We start from the raw sequence: 14,401 nt of genomic DNA, 5'->3' as shown, positions 1-14,401 counted from the left end.
ACTTATTAAGCTAATTTGTTTACCTACAGTTACTTGAGGTCACATATCCCTGCAGATAGAGACTTTGCGTTAACACTTAAAATCACCACAAAACTAAATGGAATGTATCAAGCCATTATCAAGCAGAAACACAAGAAGGAACAATATCAGCCATACAGTTGAAGAGAAGTTTGTGAGCTCCAGCTTTGACTGACACAATAACCATAAGACTGAGCCAACAAATTCTCAGAGACCTGCCCAAGTGCTTCTCCCTCTACACCACCCACCTCCTGGCTCAAATAAACCATAAAAAGTCTCCTGAGCACCACCATGAGAATAAATCCACAGCCTGTCTCTCTCTCTGCAGTCACTGCTTTCAGCATACTTTTTCTTTTAATTGAAAAACTATAGTAATTAACTTTATCCAAAGAGAAGGCAGAGGGCTCTGGACCTAAATAACATAATACACATACTCATACAGAAGTGTGGCATCAAACAAACAAAGCAAAGCAAAGCAAGAGCTTTGTACCGTTCAACAAGAACTGGGTCTTCAGACCAGCTTTCCAGTAATCACAAAAAACTGCCTCTAGTTTAACAAGCTTTGGCAGTTTAAGTTCCACCAAGAGAGGGACCACTTCAGAACAGAAAGCAATCTTTGAAATACATCTTTCTGACTGCAACAGAATGAAGAGCCACTCAATACTATTTTAGGATAACATTTCATAACTTTTAAAAATGAGTTTTTAAAAGGGAAGGACTCACCCTCCTACTACTACTGCTAAAACAGTCAGTCTATTGCCCTTCACTGCTGTCATGACAACACCATTACTTGTGCAGCTGCACTGTAAATTGGCTGAAAAATATTTCTGGTTTTGTTATGGAAGACCAAATTTTAATCAGATCAGCTTCCCTTATCTAAATCACTACAGGGCTCTTCTGATGGTAGGAACATGAAGAAGAGCAGGGCTTTTAAATTTTTTTTCCTCTCTTTAAAATGGCAGTTTCAACACTCATTTACATTCACCTAACAGCAGATTGCTACAAAGAGAAGGGGTTTCCACCCTGCTTCCCACCACTTCATTTGTGCCAGCATGGATACATATCCTGCCATTCAGTAAACCAGCAGTGTGCCTGAGCAGCAAAAAAAAAAAAAAAATCTTGGTATGCAACAGGCTAGCTCACCATTTTTCTGAAGCAGTCACATGTAAATTCTCTGCTCCTTAGCTACAGATATTTGCAGACAAGGACTGAAAGAAAATACCAACTGCCCTAAAATCTACTGCCTTGCAACTAGAGAAGCAGGAAAAAAATACCATTTTAAATTTTATTATGTAAACTAATGAAGACACCTGAAGTTACTACATTATACTCACCTCTTGAAACCCCATCTCAAATAAACATTCAACTGCTCCTCTGACAGGCAACAGCCTTGTGGAAAATGCTGGATTTCCAATCCGAATTAATCTGTATTTTTCCTCATAGGGATTCCTGAACAAATTGAAAGTTACAATTATATTTGCAAATTCAGTAAACACTTAAAAGCTGGGTAACTGCACTATGATTTTTTTTTAAGTTTAGCTTCATGTACATCACTTAGGTGAAACCTACATAGAACTTTGACTTTGTAAATGTCTTTTCGTACTTAACTCAGAGACTTACCAGTGGGTGCTAAAGTTTAGTTTGCAAGTTATGTTCATGAATTCATGTTTTGTAGCCATACGCAGCAGGGCTAAGTCTGTAGTGACATTTAGAGACAACTTCACATCCTCCTATACCTGGTACATTCTGATTGAACCCGTCAGGTTAATGCTAGATGGCTTTAGTCCCACCATGGAAGCTGTGCTAAACTGCCTAGTACGTGAGTGAAACGACTGTGGTCTCTGTGCTACCTCTCAGTTCCCCTTTCCTCTCTGAACTCTTTTATAAACCTTTTTCTCCCGCCTCTTTCTTTAAAAGAAGCCAGTCCGGGACTCGCCATTCTCTGTCACACAGCACCTTTTACAAGCGGTTGACGAGCCAGATATAGACAGGGAGGGGCAGCCCATACACCTCGAGCTGCTGGAAGACATCAAGGTCAATCACACGTACCGGCGTGTATGTGCACCCCACAGAGCCACCTCGCAGAAATTCAGCTAAAATTAACTCTTCGTACCAACCTTGCCAAGTCAGAGGCAAAGGGCAAACGAAAAACAGAGAAAAAAATAAAGGGAAGTAAAAATGAAGTAAAAATGAAGTTTAAATCAAGTTAAATTATTTGCTGTGCACCCACTTGTTTTTAGGTAGTTCAGTACCCACCTAAGATGGAGAATCGGGAATAAGGCATAATTTTGTGGTTAACACAAACTCTTAAATTTCAAAACAAACCATGCAGCAATAAATAAAGAAATAGAAAACCAGAACACTACAACTCTAGGTAAGCAACATTAATTTTAAAATAACAACAAAAACACGCGAGATGCTTCTGAACTCCGATATTACACAACAGAACCGAAGACGCCGCGCGCAGCCGGGGAGCGACCGGCGGGACCCTGCAGCACCGCCCGCGGACCGAGGGCGGCCTCCCCGCTCACCGGAGGATGTTGTCAGCGTAAGTGAGGAGCAGCCGTGAGGCCTCCAGGAAGATCTCCCGCCTGTTCTGGCACAGCTCACTCACGGCGGGAGAGCCCAGCGAGGACGAGAACCCCACGGCAGCCGCCATCGCCACCCGCCCGCTCCCGGCGCTGCGCCAGGCGCATGCGCCGTGCGAGCACCGAGGTCCCCGCCCTCAGCCGGGCAGCACCGCCCGCCGCTGGACGCATGCGCAGTAGGTGAGGTCACGGCGCGCAGCCCCCGCGCCCACAGCCGGCGCATGGCATGGGGCCTTAAAGGGCCCGAGCGCGTTTAATGGTGAGCAGTGGGAGCTCCCGGTCACACCGGGCTCTCGGCGTCCCAAAGCAGCTTCTCTCACCCGTGTGCAAGGGGCCCATCCACGCGCAGGGTCGAGGTATTTGATTTATTTATAGATCTGCACAGACAGGAATGTCACTGCAGCGACTCACTGCACAAGGCCAACACGATAACAACCAATATTTATCACTATTTATACATTCTAGCAAACAAAGGCATTAATGTTCATTGGATACAAGTTAAACAATTCTCTTATTAATTAACATGCAATCTTCTATTGGTTAAACGATTCCCTTACTTCTTATGCTGATCAGTCCACATCCTCATTTTTTTGTTGCGAACTCCCTGTGCCAGAATTATCTTTTATCTTTTATCAGTCAGAGCTGATCCCAGCACAGCTGCTGAGTTGGCTTGGCTAGTTTCTTCCTCATCTTGGGAGTTCTGCTAAATGTCCTTGTGTCCAATGAGTTCTGCATTCTTCGTGCGCACTGTCAGTGGTACATCCTTCTTCCCAAGCTTTGTAAACCTCCACCTCTTTGAGGTTTCTCATTGAAACATGTGGAGTCCTAAAAAAGCAATGGTGTCAACAAGCAATTTCTCTTTCTAACTCCTGGGCATAAGTTAGAGCTTGATTAAGTCTTCTTTAATTTGGCTTGAAAGTATACAAAGATCAAATATCAAAGAACGTAATTTCTTAATAAAATGTTTACCTGTCCCATATTGTGCGACATCAGGAGCCCCTTGGCAGGCAGTAACATCATTAATGATATAAATCCCCTTTTGTACTGCTCTGGTTTGACAATACTGAGGGTGCCACACCTTCAGGCTCACCTGGGTTGCCTGAGCAGGAATGTCACTGCACCGCTGCTGCGACATCTGCCCTGCGCTACCCAAAGTCCTTCCCAGAGAAGCAAAACCACCCTGGTCTTCTTCTTCTAAACGTCTGGTTTGTGCTGCTGCTGAAAGAACTGTGGTGAAGAGCCTTGGACACAAAGGCCCGTGGAGATTTGCTTTATTAGGATTGCAGTTTTAAAGAGTTCTGAGCCAGAGAGGTCTTTAATTTCAAGCTGCCTTCTGATTTTGTAAGTCATAATGTACTATAGCTCTGCTGACTGCTTCTGACAGGTCATTGCTCAGCTTCTATGACTTTTTAAGATAGTGGTACATATCCCCCACAAAAGCTGAGATTTAACACAGGGCAGTTCACTTTTGCTGATGTGACATATCACGCTGTGGTTCATGTCAAAAATATAGAGATCATAAAATGAATGCCTGGTATGATCATAAAAATGAGTTTTAGAGGATCAGCCAAGTAAAGCATGGAATTAAACCTTTAACTTGTTAACTTAAAGAATGAAATTATAATTGTTTGTAGGAAATTGATGTAAGCTTTAAGATGTTTAATAGTAAAGGAAGCTGATAGAAGAAGGGGAGGGGGAGGGGCTGGGGCTATAAAAGATACTCTGAGGGCATATTAGCTTTAAACCTTATAATAGCTAAAGATAGGACTGTTAAATAGTAGTAAAATACTAACAAACAGTTTAACAGTTTTAAAGACTTGTAACAAATAAAATGTAAATGTTTAAAATATAAAGTTTAAAGTTTTATGTTCAGAGAACTTGTAACAGCTATAGACAGAAAAAAGAGAAGTAGAGCAGAAAGAGAGAGGTGGGCTCACCACAGAAATATATCTATTCTAAGAGACTTTAAAGATTACACAAGAGAAAAGGACACACCTTGTAACACACTTGCTAAACACTTTTACTTACTTAAGCAAAATGTATAATCAAAAATAATATCAGTAGACTGTAAAGAGAGAATGGGAGATGAGAAGACCACCTTGGACCACCTCCCCCACGGATCTTCGGAAAACCACAAGTGCTGACTTGTGCCACATCATGAAGAAAATAATTGAAACTTTGCAAAATTATTTATAGATGTGAAGCTCATAGGATGGTATAAGAACACAGATATTCTAGAGGATCATTTGTGCATGTTGGTGGGGCGGTGACTCCCCACACACTCAGCACTGTTTGCTCACTCTTATTGAACCAATTAATAAATTGCCTATGTTGCTTGATATATTGGCAAGTCAAGCTTTTCATTTATAACAGCTGAGATTATGTTTATTACTCCTAATATCATAGTTAAAAAGTTACTATTTCAGCCCTCAGGATCATGGAACTAGTACCAAAGTAATAAAATTTTAATTTAAGATGATGCCACATTCCTTGGTTGCTACGTCAGCTTTTAATTTCCTTTCCATGTGCTTCATGTAGGCATGTGACTGTCAATGTTGGCTGCCTTAGGAAATATAAATTATATTGCTGTACATGTACGCATATAAATATGTAATGCATCTCAGTATGGCATTTGTAAACAATGCTTTGGAGGTAGTCATAGGCAGTGTGAAAAATTTAGAAAATCAAGTGCCAACTTCCAACAAATTGCTAATGCATTAAGTGCCCAAGGAATTTTATTTCTAAATTAAAAGCAGGCTCTGCATTAAAAAAAAGAAAAAAAAAAAAAAAAAAAGTGCCCACATGTTTATTTTTTCTTTATTAAATATTGCATTTATCTCCTTTTTGGCTTTTTTTTCTCTCCTTTTTCCTGCAGTACATGCCCCATTACTGTGCTATAGTTAGTATTTTTAAGTAGCTGTGTTTGCAACTAATAAACATTATTGTGTTGTGTGGGAGTAAATTTATTTCAGTTTTCTTACTGCTGTATACTAAAATGATATAAAGGTATCACCTAACAAATAAACTCACAAAGTAATTACTTCATTAATTCTCTGTTGATGAGACTTTGACAAACATTTTATGCTCTGCCAGGGCAGTCTGTCCAGGACAAGGTCTTGCATATTGCTCCACCGGAGTGTTTGTTTGAAGGCTTTTAGGTTTGTTTGGTGGGGTTTTTGGGGGGTTGTTTGTTTTGGTTTGGTTTTTGCTGTTGTTTTTTCCTCCTCCTTTCCATGATTGAAACACTTGGCTTGGGAGGAGATCATTTCATCGCCTTTTCCCGGTCTCTGGGCTATTCCCACGACCCCGCTGCCCGCCCGCCCCCACACGGGCGCCCGCGGGGCGGGGCCAGGCGGGAGGAAGCGCCGTGGGCCGCGCGCACCCGCACACCTCCTTCCTTCCCCCCCGCACCTGCGGAGTGGTGCGGCCTCGCGCCGTCGGAACGGGAGAGGGAGGCAGAGCGAACCATCGCGGGGCAGGGGGGAGCTCGGCCGGCGGAGGTATCACTGAGGGCTGTGGAGGGGGAGGCGGGGGTTTTAGCACGGGCCGGCGGGAGAGGCTGCCCCAGCGGGGCGGGCCGGACCGGCTATGGCGGCGCTGGGCGGTCCCGTGGTGCTGGGGTTTGCCTCCTGGTTTACACGCTAAAAGTTGCCATTGGCCTTGAAACAGCTGGGGCGGTTCGGTAGCGCTTGTTCCCGGGGGAAATTATCCTGCGCTTGGTTTTTCCGCACACCAGGTATACGGCGTTGTGGGGTCGGACACGATGGCTCGGCACCGGGTGACGGCATTCCAGTAAAGGCTGCCGTACAGAGCCCTGCAGTCATATTATATGTGCATTTTGAGATAAATGTATATACCCTGATGAAATACTTTATACATCATTATGCGCATGTATAATAATACGTATAAAATACATTATCTTACACATTGTATATGGTATACAACATATCTACTGTATTTATGAAACGTTATACATTATAAATATGCATATAATATGACTACAGAGGTGTTTAATATTCTATCTTATATATAGAATATTCTTTTTATATATGTAGTTTGCATTATATAATACATAATATGTTATATATATATTTAATACACACATACACTGCCTCTTGTATAGAGTCCAGGCTAAGTGGCTTAAAAACCTGAAATGGCAAATTTGGGTCAGGATTTAAAACAGGCTCCTTTAAAAATATTTTTCAATAATTAGATTTAATAATTGCATAGAATATGTATAATATAAAATATGTGGGGTTTTAATTAGTTTTATTCCCTCTCCCAAGTGTTCTTGGCCAGGCTGTATGGTGGTCTCTTCTGTCTGGTCTGGTGAAAGGTGTCCCGAGGCATGGCAGGGATTGTTGGAATGAGATGATCTTTAAGGTCCCTTCCAACCCAGGCCTTTCTGTGGTTCCATGACATTTTTTAGTAATGCTGCTGGGTATTTTAGCAGAAGTGCCCAGCAGCCCCTTATGGTCTTTGTACAGCTCTCTTCATTTTACCAAGGAGCTGGTAAGCTGGTACATACCCCTCACATACCTCTTTTGCTCTTTGGTGAAGGCAAAAAGCAGGCAACCTGAAGTTGAAGCTTGTGTTGTAGGTATTGGCAGAGCTATACTGCAGCCTCTGCCCTGCTCCGGCATGTCAGATGTGTGTAATCAGACTGGCTCTGGACCTGGCAGTCGCCAAGGCAAGGAGAAGGAACTATGGCACAGTACAGCACCATCACTGCTGGACATAGCCCTCTGCTCCTTCTTCAAGTCCTTGTTCTCAGCAGAGGCCTTCTGCCATGCTTGCCATGCCTCTTGTTATGTGGGGTCTGCTGGTGTTACCTTCAACAGAGGTGGTGCTGTGCTTCACATCTTGTTCAAGCTACTTGAGATACTGTCCCCTGACAGCGTGATAACCTAAGGCTGATAAAGGGTAGGTGGAGATGGAAAGAGGAGTCTTTCTAGATGTGTAATTACATTGGTAGCAGAACCAGGACAAGTTTATTGACCCCTCTTTGAGGTTTCTAGACCATTCTGCCTGACATGAAGGTTGAGATGATGATATCCTCTGCTTGGTAATAGTGGGACATACACTTTACCTGCGAACACACACTTCTTCCCTTAGAAGTATGAATGCTTGTTGTTTTTGCCTCCAGCCAGCTGGTGGTAAAAGCTCCAGGGGAAATTTTTCAGCAAAACCAGAGAGTGCTTCACAGTCCACAGTGATGCAAAGTCATATTTATTAGCAGCTTAAGCTAGAAGAGCCCACTGGAGGCATTCCCAAAGTGAACATGTTTCTTTGCCATTATCTGCCATAACTCATACTATTCCTCATTACAGACACAGAATCTATATCCCTTTCTTCAGGGTTGAAAATAGGCTGTCATGTAAAAAGCAGGTTATTAATTTAATGTTCTTGGAAGGTTTTCCACATTGGCTGCTTTACTGTTGTGTTTGTCTTTCCCCACCCCACTCCATTTACAGGGATGTGCTTGATAATTGCCACCATGTTCTCACAGTGCTCACAAGATCTGTTAAAGATTGCAAATCTTCATTTCCGGAGTCTGAATTTAAATCTACGTTTACAAAACCACAGAAGGACTTTCAGCAAGTCACTGCCTGCATGTCGAAGGAAAGTAGTTGTGACAGGTATTGGCTTAGTGTCCCCTCTTGGTGTGGGGACTCAGTTTGTGTGGAAGCACCTTCTGGAAGGAGGCAGTGGGATTATATCGCTAGATGGGGAAGAATATGCAGGCATCCCGTGTAGAGTTGCTGCGTGTGTGCCAAGGGGAAACAAGGAGGGCGAATTCAATGAAGAAAGCTTTGTGTCAAAGTCAGAGATCAAATCCATGAGTTCTGCCACTGTGATGGCCATCGGTGCAGCAGAGCTTGCAATGAAGGACTCTGGCTGGTCTCCCCAGTCTGAACAGGACCGCTTAACTGCTGGTGTGGCCATTGGGATGGGAATGGTTCCACTGGAAGAAATTTCTGACACAGCTGCCTTATTTAAAACAAAGGGTTACAATAAGGTCAGCCCGTTTTTTGTCCCGAAGATTTTAGTCAATATGGCAGCAGGCCATATCAGCATTAAATACCAACTGAAGGGGCCGAATCACGCTGTGTCGACCGCTTGTACCACAGGCGCGCATGCAGTTGGAGACTCCTTCAGATTCATTGCTGCTGGTGATGCTGATGTCATGTTGGCTGGAGGAACTGAGGCTTGCATTAGCCCTTTGTCTTTGGCTGGATTTGCAAGGGCCCGGGCCCTCAGCACGAGTTTTAACTCGAGCCCTAAAACAGCCTGTCGACCCTTTGATTCGCAGAGGGAGGGGTTTGTAATGGGAGAGGGTGCGGCCGTGCTGGTCTTGGAAGAGTATGGACATGCCATACAAAGAGGTGCTAGGATCTATGCAGAAGTTTTGGGTTATGGACTCTCTGGTGATGCTTGCCACATAACAGCCCCTAATCCCAAGGGAGATGGTGCATTCAGGTAAGAGCACTGTGTTGATTATAATGGCTACTTCATAGGCTAATTGTAGTGGGTACATTTGTTTCTGTCATTGTATATTTTTCTCATAGAGAAGGAACGTTCAATCTTGAATTAATATTCCAAAAGCTTGAAAATCTGAAAAATGAAAGAGCTTCTGGTAACGTTGTGTCCTGATTCTTTTTTTTTTAGTCGGAGGGTGAAGGCCAGTTCTCGGTAGAATCAACCTTTTTCCACAGAGTTATGAAAGCTTTCTCTGTGTGAAAACATTTTTCCTTTGCTGCACATAGCTGTTTATATAAATACCTCTCAATAGAAAACTCTTTTCAAGATGTTTGTGGTGAGATAGAATCTTTTAAGGTTCTCCTTCACTTTTTCCATTGAGAAGGTAGACCCCTCCCCCCCCTGCAAAAGTATGGTTTTGTTGCAAGAAATCTCAGGTGATGAAAGCTGTAGAGCACTTAGAAGATCTAGTTTGTTAGAATATTCAATTCTCCATTCGGGTGCAGCTAAGAATGTTGGTGAAGGGGCATAACAGAAATACACTTTAGTATTGTTTAGAGAAGTGGTAAAGCTTCATCAGTGTTTTATCTCATCAAAACCAGTTCACAAGTAGATGATACTCATCTAATCATTATCATTGACCTAATTATATTGTCAGCTAAACTACATGTGTAAGTTGGAGAGCTTCGTGTAGGCTGAGTACTATTGCTGGCATTGGGATCTTTAGTAAAGATTTAGTTTGCCTTATTCTGAATATTTATTACCAAAATTCAATATATCACTGCACAAACAGATCAAACGTTTGCGTGGTATTGTAAAGCTGTGTTTGCATCTTTATAAGGTTAACAGATTTTTCTAGAAGTGTAAACATACCATGTTTCTGTCTATGCTCTTTGATTTATATTTAATTGTTCTACAGAGTTAGGTGTGAGATGAGTAATCAGAAGTGTCGTATCTCATATTTTCAGACTTGTTTACCCTTGAGATGATATGGCAATATATTGTAATAGAATTTTGGTTTATTTTATGATTGCAGTAGCATATAAATTAAATCCACAGTAGGAAGAATAGAAAGTTAATCTGAGTATTACCAAAATGTTGAGCATTTCTACCCTTGAGATAATACATTTTAATACTGTCTTCAAGCCAGTATTTTGTTAATGCAGTGGTATATGGATTAAATCTGGAATGTATGTACTTATCTCACTTTTCTGTAGGAATTTTATTTGCCACATCGAAATATTCAGAGGAATATATTTTTGTCATCTTCTAATAGCTACTCTGTTGGAGGCTAATATGTATGTTGGAATACACCAGCAGGAAAGGAGAGGCAAAGCCAGACTCAGAATTTTGGATATAAAGAGTGTCCTACACAAGCAATCTGGTATCTCCTTAAGTGAATAAGTTCATTGCAGATAATATATTTAACTAAATTAATTTATCTCATAGTTGTCAGTAATCTCTTTTGCTGGAATATTGGCTTACTATCTAGTGACAGTGAGTGTCAGTGGCCTCCTCCCTAAGCTAAGCTGGATGCTTCTAAGTGTAGGAGGCTGTAGCAGAGACATTTAAATTTGTCCAGAAGACTGTGCTATGTGTTTTTGAGCTTCGTTTTATTTCCTTGTTTTTCATAAACTTCAAAAGGGTGAGTGGTCTTTTGCTCAGAGGCGCTTTGTTGTTATGTGCAAGGAGAGATGTCTGAGATGTCTGACGATGTTCATCTCCTTCTTTGAGGGAAATCTATGAGAAATTGCAGTATGGAACTGTGTTGATCCTTCCATGGTTCCATGGTTGGTTTTAATAAAAAAACATGTTTTAAAGAAGCAGTCACAGTGCACAAGTCATCAGGAGTCAAACAAAACATAACATACCATACCATACCAGGAGTAGAAGAGTGTGACTTTCAGTAAATTTCATTATGAAATGAAATATACGGATTTGTGCTATCTCCTTGATATTTTCTAGTCTCTGGAAAGCATACAAAAGAAGCTCATGTGGAGGATAGCTGCAGATTTTTTCTTTCATTTCCCAGTATTTTTGTTGGGGAGAGCATATCTAAATTTTTGTAATAATACTGAGAGTTATTTCTCTCTCAAATATTTCCAAATTTTACTGTGAAAATGGTGTTTGATGCTTTAATGTAGTCTGTAGAGACTGATTTTCCTATCTTCTTTTCTTCTTTGTATTTTTCCTAGCTTTGGAATTTTTAACAGCAAGTCTGATTTTATAGTGGGCCTCACTTGTATTGTCTTCCTCTGGTACCTAATGTAGATGCTAATGTGCTTAGTTAGATGAGTTGACCTCTTGTCATTTATGTCTCTGCTAAAACAGATTTTCACACTTGACAAACATTTTAAAGCAACCTATATGTTTTCTTTGGGTTTGCACATTGGGCAAATCAGTATTCTATTGTCTTTTTTCTTTAGGTGCATGTCTGCAGCAATAAGAGATTCTAGGATCAAACCTGAAGATGTAACATATGTCAATGCACATGCAACTTCTACACCTTTAGGAGATGCTGCTGAGAATCAAGCAATCAAGAGACTTTTTAAAGGTCACTCACGTAATATTGCAGTTTCCTCAACAAAAGGAGCAACGGGACATCTCTTGGGGGCTGCAGGAGCTATTGAAGCAGCTTTTACTGCACTGTCCTGCTACCATGGGATTTTGCCACCTACTTTAAACTTACAGAAAACAGAGGCAGAGTTTGATCTCAATTATGTTCCACTGACAGCTCAGGAATGGAAAACAGACAAACGGCGTATAGCACTCACAAATTCATTTGGCTTTGGTGGCACTAATGCAACTCTGTGCTTTGCAAGTGTTTGACTTATGCTGTGAATGGTGTGAAAAAATGACAGCAATGATGATTTTCTGTACTGCTATCTCTGGTGTGTTCTGTAAGCTTCTCTTGGCTTTGAGAGTTGCCCATTTGATACGTATGAGCTTTATTCACCCTAACATTTACACCAGTAATTCTCTTAGAAAGAGGGAACTTCTTTTACTCATTTCAATAAAAATAAATAAAAGATCTATTCTTTGTGTGATGAAGTTTTTGTTCTTGACTAGAGCAGGAGACATGGTTAAACTATGTTAGAAAGAACTTTTCTATGCATGTGACAAAGAAATTGTTTGGAGTCATACAAAAGAGAGGCTGGCTGACAACCTGGGACTCCACACCCGATAAATTAACTACATGGTAATACAAAGTTTATGACTGAGCTCCCCTTTGTTACCCACCCCATATAGAATTCTGCCTTTTTCCTCATGGTGAGTTGTCTCATATATCATAGATTTATGTACATAGATTTATGTACATACTTCCACACAGGTGTTATTCAGGTGTTATAATAATATAGACAGACATTAATAAGATTTCTGGCATTGATCCATTTTCTTTTCATCTTTATTCATTTCCATTTGTTGTGCTTCTTTGTTAGCCATGGGCTAATATTGAAGGATGTATACAGTATGGCGTGTACGTCTTCCATGTGGCACAGAGATAGAATTAGTAGGTCATGACCTGTTTTGTTCTGAGATTTTGCACAAGCATAGGAAGGTAGATATTCAAGTATGGCACTGAAGATTTCAAAAATAGTTATACAGAAAGGAATATGTGTCTTGGGAAGTATTTGGTTTTTCTGCCAAAATGGAAAAGCAGAACTAGCAAAATTTGTCAAAAGAGGCCTCTTTTAGGAAAAAAAAAATGTCTTCAAGAAATAATTCTGAGAGAACAGGAACATTAAACTACACCTAAAGCCAACATATTGATGAAGGTGTAGTTTTGCAAAGAAAAAGTAAAGGGCTTTGTCTTCCTTCTGGCACCAGCCAAGCATCTTAGCCAAATAGTGGTTTGATTGATAGTGCAGATGTGAGTGAAGTTTAATATTCCCATTGGTGGGTTAGTTCATTAAAAGACTTTTCACCAGTGTTCTTTTTGAAATTTTCAGTCTTAGCCTTTGGCCTGTGTAAGTGGAGGCAAAGTAACTCACTAGAGTTAAACAACATAAAAAGTAGCTGCACTTGTAAGTAAATTTTATTCTGGAATGAGCTTCCTAATGGGCTATCATGAGGCTGAGCTGTACCTTAAAATCTCATTATTTACACAAATGGTCTGAACGCTGATATTGAACAGCATAATTTTTGCATTTGCTGTCTTTACTGAATAGAAAAAGACGCTGTTATGAAAAATGTAGTTAGAGAATGATTAAGACTATTTCAGAAGCTGAGTTCATACAGAACAATGCAGCCCAGAACAGATTAATGAAGGATAAGCGTGAAAGTAAAATGATATATTAGCAAAGGGAAAATGTGAAAGCATACAAGTGAGACAGGGTATGGGAGTTTGCTGTCAGGGAAAACAGCAACAAATCTCTTATCTTACGTTAATTAACAGTAGCAGTACAATGAATGAGAATCTGGATTGCATGCAATATAAAAGGCAGAATATAAAATTCAACAATACCCTCTGCAAATTATATGCAAAAAGAAATTGATTCAAAGAATTCAGACTCTAGGAGAGAGAGAGCAGGAGGGCGGTGAATGTGGAGGAAATCATCCAGCAAGCTTCTTCTGGAGACAGTGCTTTTTCAGGTAGTTGTGATTCTGGGCAGAATAAGGGAGATTAGATAGTGCTGCAATACTGTGGACTGGAAGTAGAGTCTAACTAAACTCACCCAGTCTTGTTACTGAGCTGCAAGCCTGTAACTAATACTGTGACAGAGATTACTCCTTTTCCCTCTGATAGAAGAGATCATGGCCCCAGGAGTGTTTGGTGCAGGCTGCAGTGTGCCAGCCATGAAAAGGTAGATGATACTGTCACAGAGAAAGAACAGAAACTGAAATGATTAAAAGGTTTTTCTCTCTTCAGCCCACTGCAATTTAATCATCTGGTGCAGGTAACCTTTAAACCATGAAAGCTTTGTGACAATAGTTATTTTAGGTGTTTTGATTATGGATCATTTTAATACACCTAGATGCAGTAATAATGTACCCTATATGGAATCTGGATTAAAAGAATAATAATAGAGGCCAAGTTTAACCCCTGTCTATTTGAAATTTGTTCATACAGTTTTCATTTTTATGCACTTTTTTTTGAATCATCTCTTTTTATCACATAACCCACTGAGCCTGATTAGGGACTACTTACTGCTAATTACTGCTTTATTATAGTAGCTGCAAACATAAAAGGAAAATAGATCTGTGCTGCTAAACTATTAAGTGAGGAAATTGACCAACACTAAAACAATGCTCTCCCTTAAAATGCTCTTTTCTTTTCATCTTCAATAATTGAGAGAGCTAATAATCCAGAGTCT

General features: G+C 40.7%; 2 protein-coding genes across 3 annotated transcripts in view; one reads left to right on the top strand and one right to left on the bottom strand.

The window, feature by feature from the left end:
- The window catches only part of NGLY1 (N-glycanase 1), a 31,711-nt gene extending 28,997 nt beyond the window's left edge, over positions 1-2,714 (bottom strand). The window contains 3 exon segments of the mRNA XM_063408810.1: positions 1,353-1,467; positions 2,550-2,692; positions 2,694-2,714. Of these exon segments, the coding sequence (XP_063264880.1) occupies positions 1,353-1,467; positions 2,550-2,692; positions 2,694-2,714 (279 nt within the window).
- A 3,235-nt stretch (positions 2,715-5,949) lies between these two features.
- Positions 5,950-12,113, top strand: OXSM (3-oxoacyl-ACP synthase, mitochondrial). Of its 2 annotated transcripts, none has more exons than XM_063408809.1 (3): positions 5,950-6,106; positions 8,081-9,086; positions 11,513-12,113. In XM_063408809.1, the coding sequence occupies exons 2-3, from the start codon at positions 8,083-8,085 to the stop codon at positions 11,913-11,915; spliced, it is 1,407 nt and encodes a 468-aa protein (XP_063264879.1). In that variant the 5' UTR covers positions 5,950-6,106; positions 8,081-8,082; the 3' UTR covers positions 11,916-12,113. The 2 variants fall into 2 exon arrangements, with proteins under 2 accessions (XP_063264879.1, XP_063264878.1); XM_063408808.1 differs by lacking the exon at positions 5,950-6,106 and adding an exon at positions 6,135-6,342.
- The last annotated feature ends 2,288 nt before the right edge of the window (positions 12,114-14,401 follow it).

Source organism: Prinia subflava, chromosome 1 (genome assembly GCF_021018805.1).
Source record: "Prinia subflava isolate CZ2003 ecotype Zambia chromosome 1, Cam_Psub_1.2, whole genome shotgun sequence".
In the NCBI taxonomy this organism is placed as follows: domain Eukaryota; kingdom Metazoa; phylum Chordata; class Aves; order Passeriformes; family Cisticolidae; genus Prinia; species Prinia subflava.
Note: the sequence above shows the minus strand (reverse complement) of the source record. Positions and strands in the feature narration are given on the sequence as shown.

What these genes read in the sequence shown, in the direction of transcription:
- OXSM (XM_063408809.1), top strand. Translation starts at nt 8,083, where the DNA reads ATGTGCTTGATAATTGCCACCATGTTCTCACAGTGCTCACAAGATCTG. An exon ending in AAGGGAGATGGTGCATTCAG is followed by an intron (nt 9,087 to 11,512) that starts GTAAGAGCACTG and finishes TTTTTTCTTTAG; the next exon opens with GTGCATGTCTGCAGCAATAA.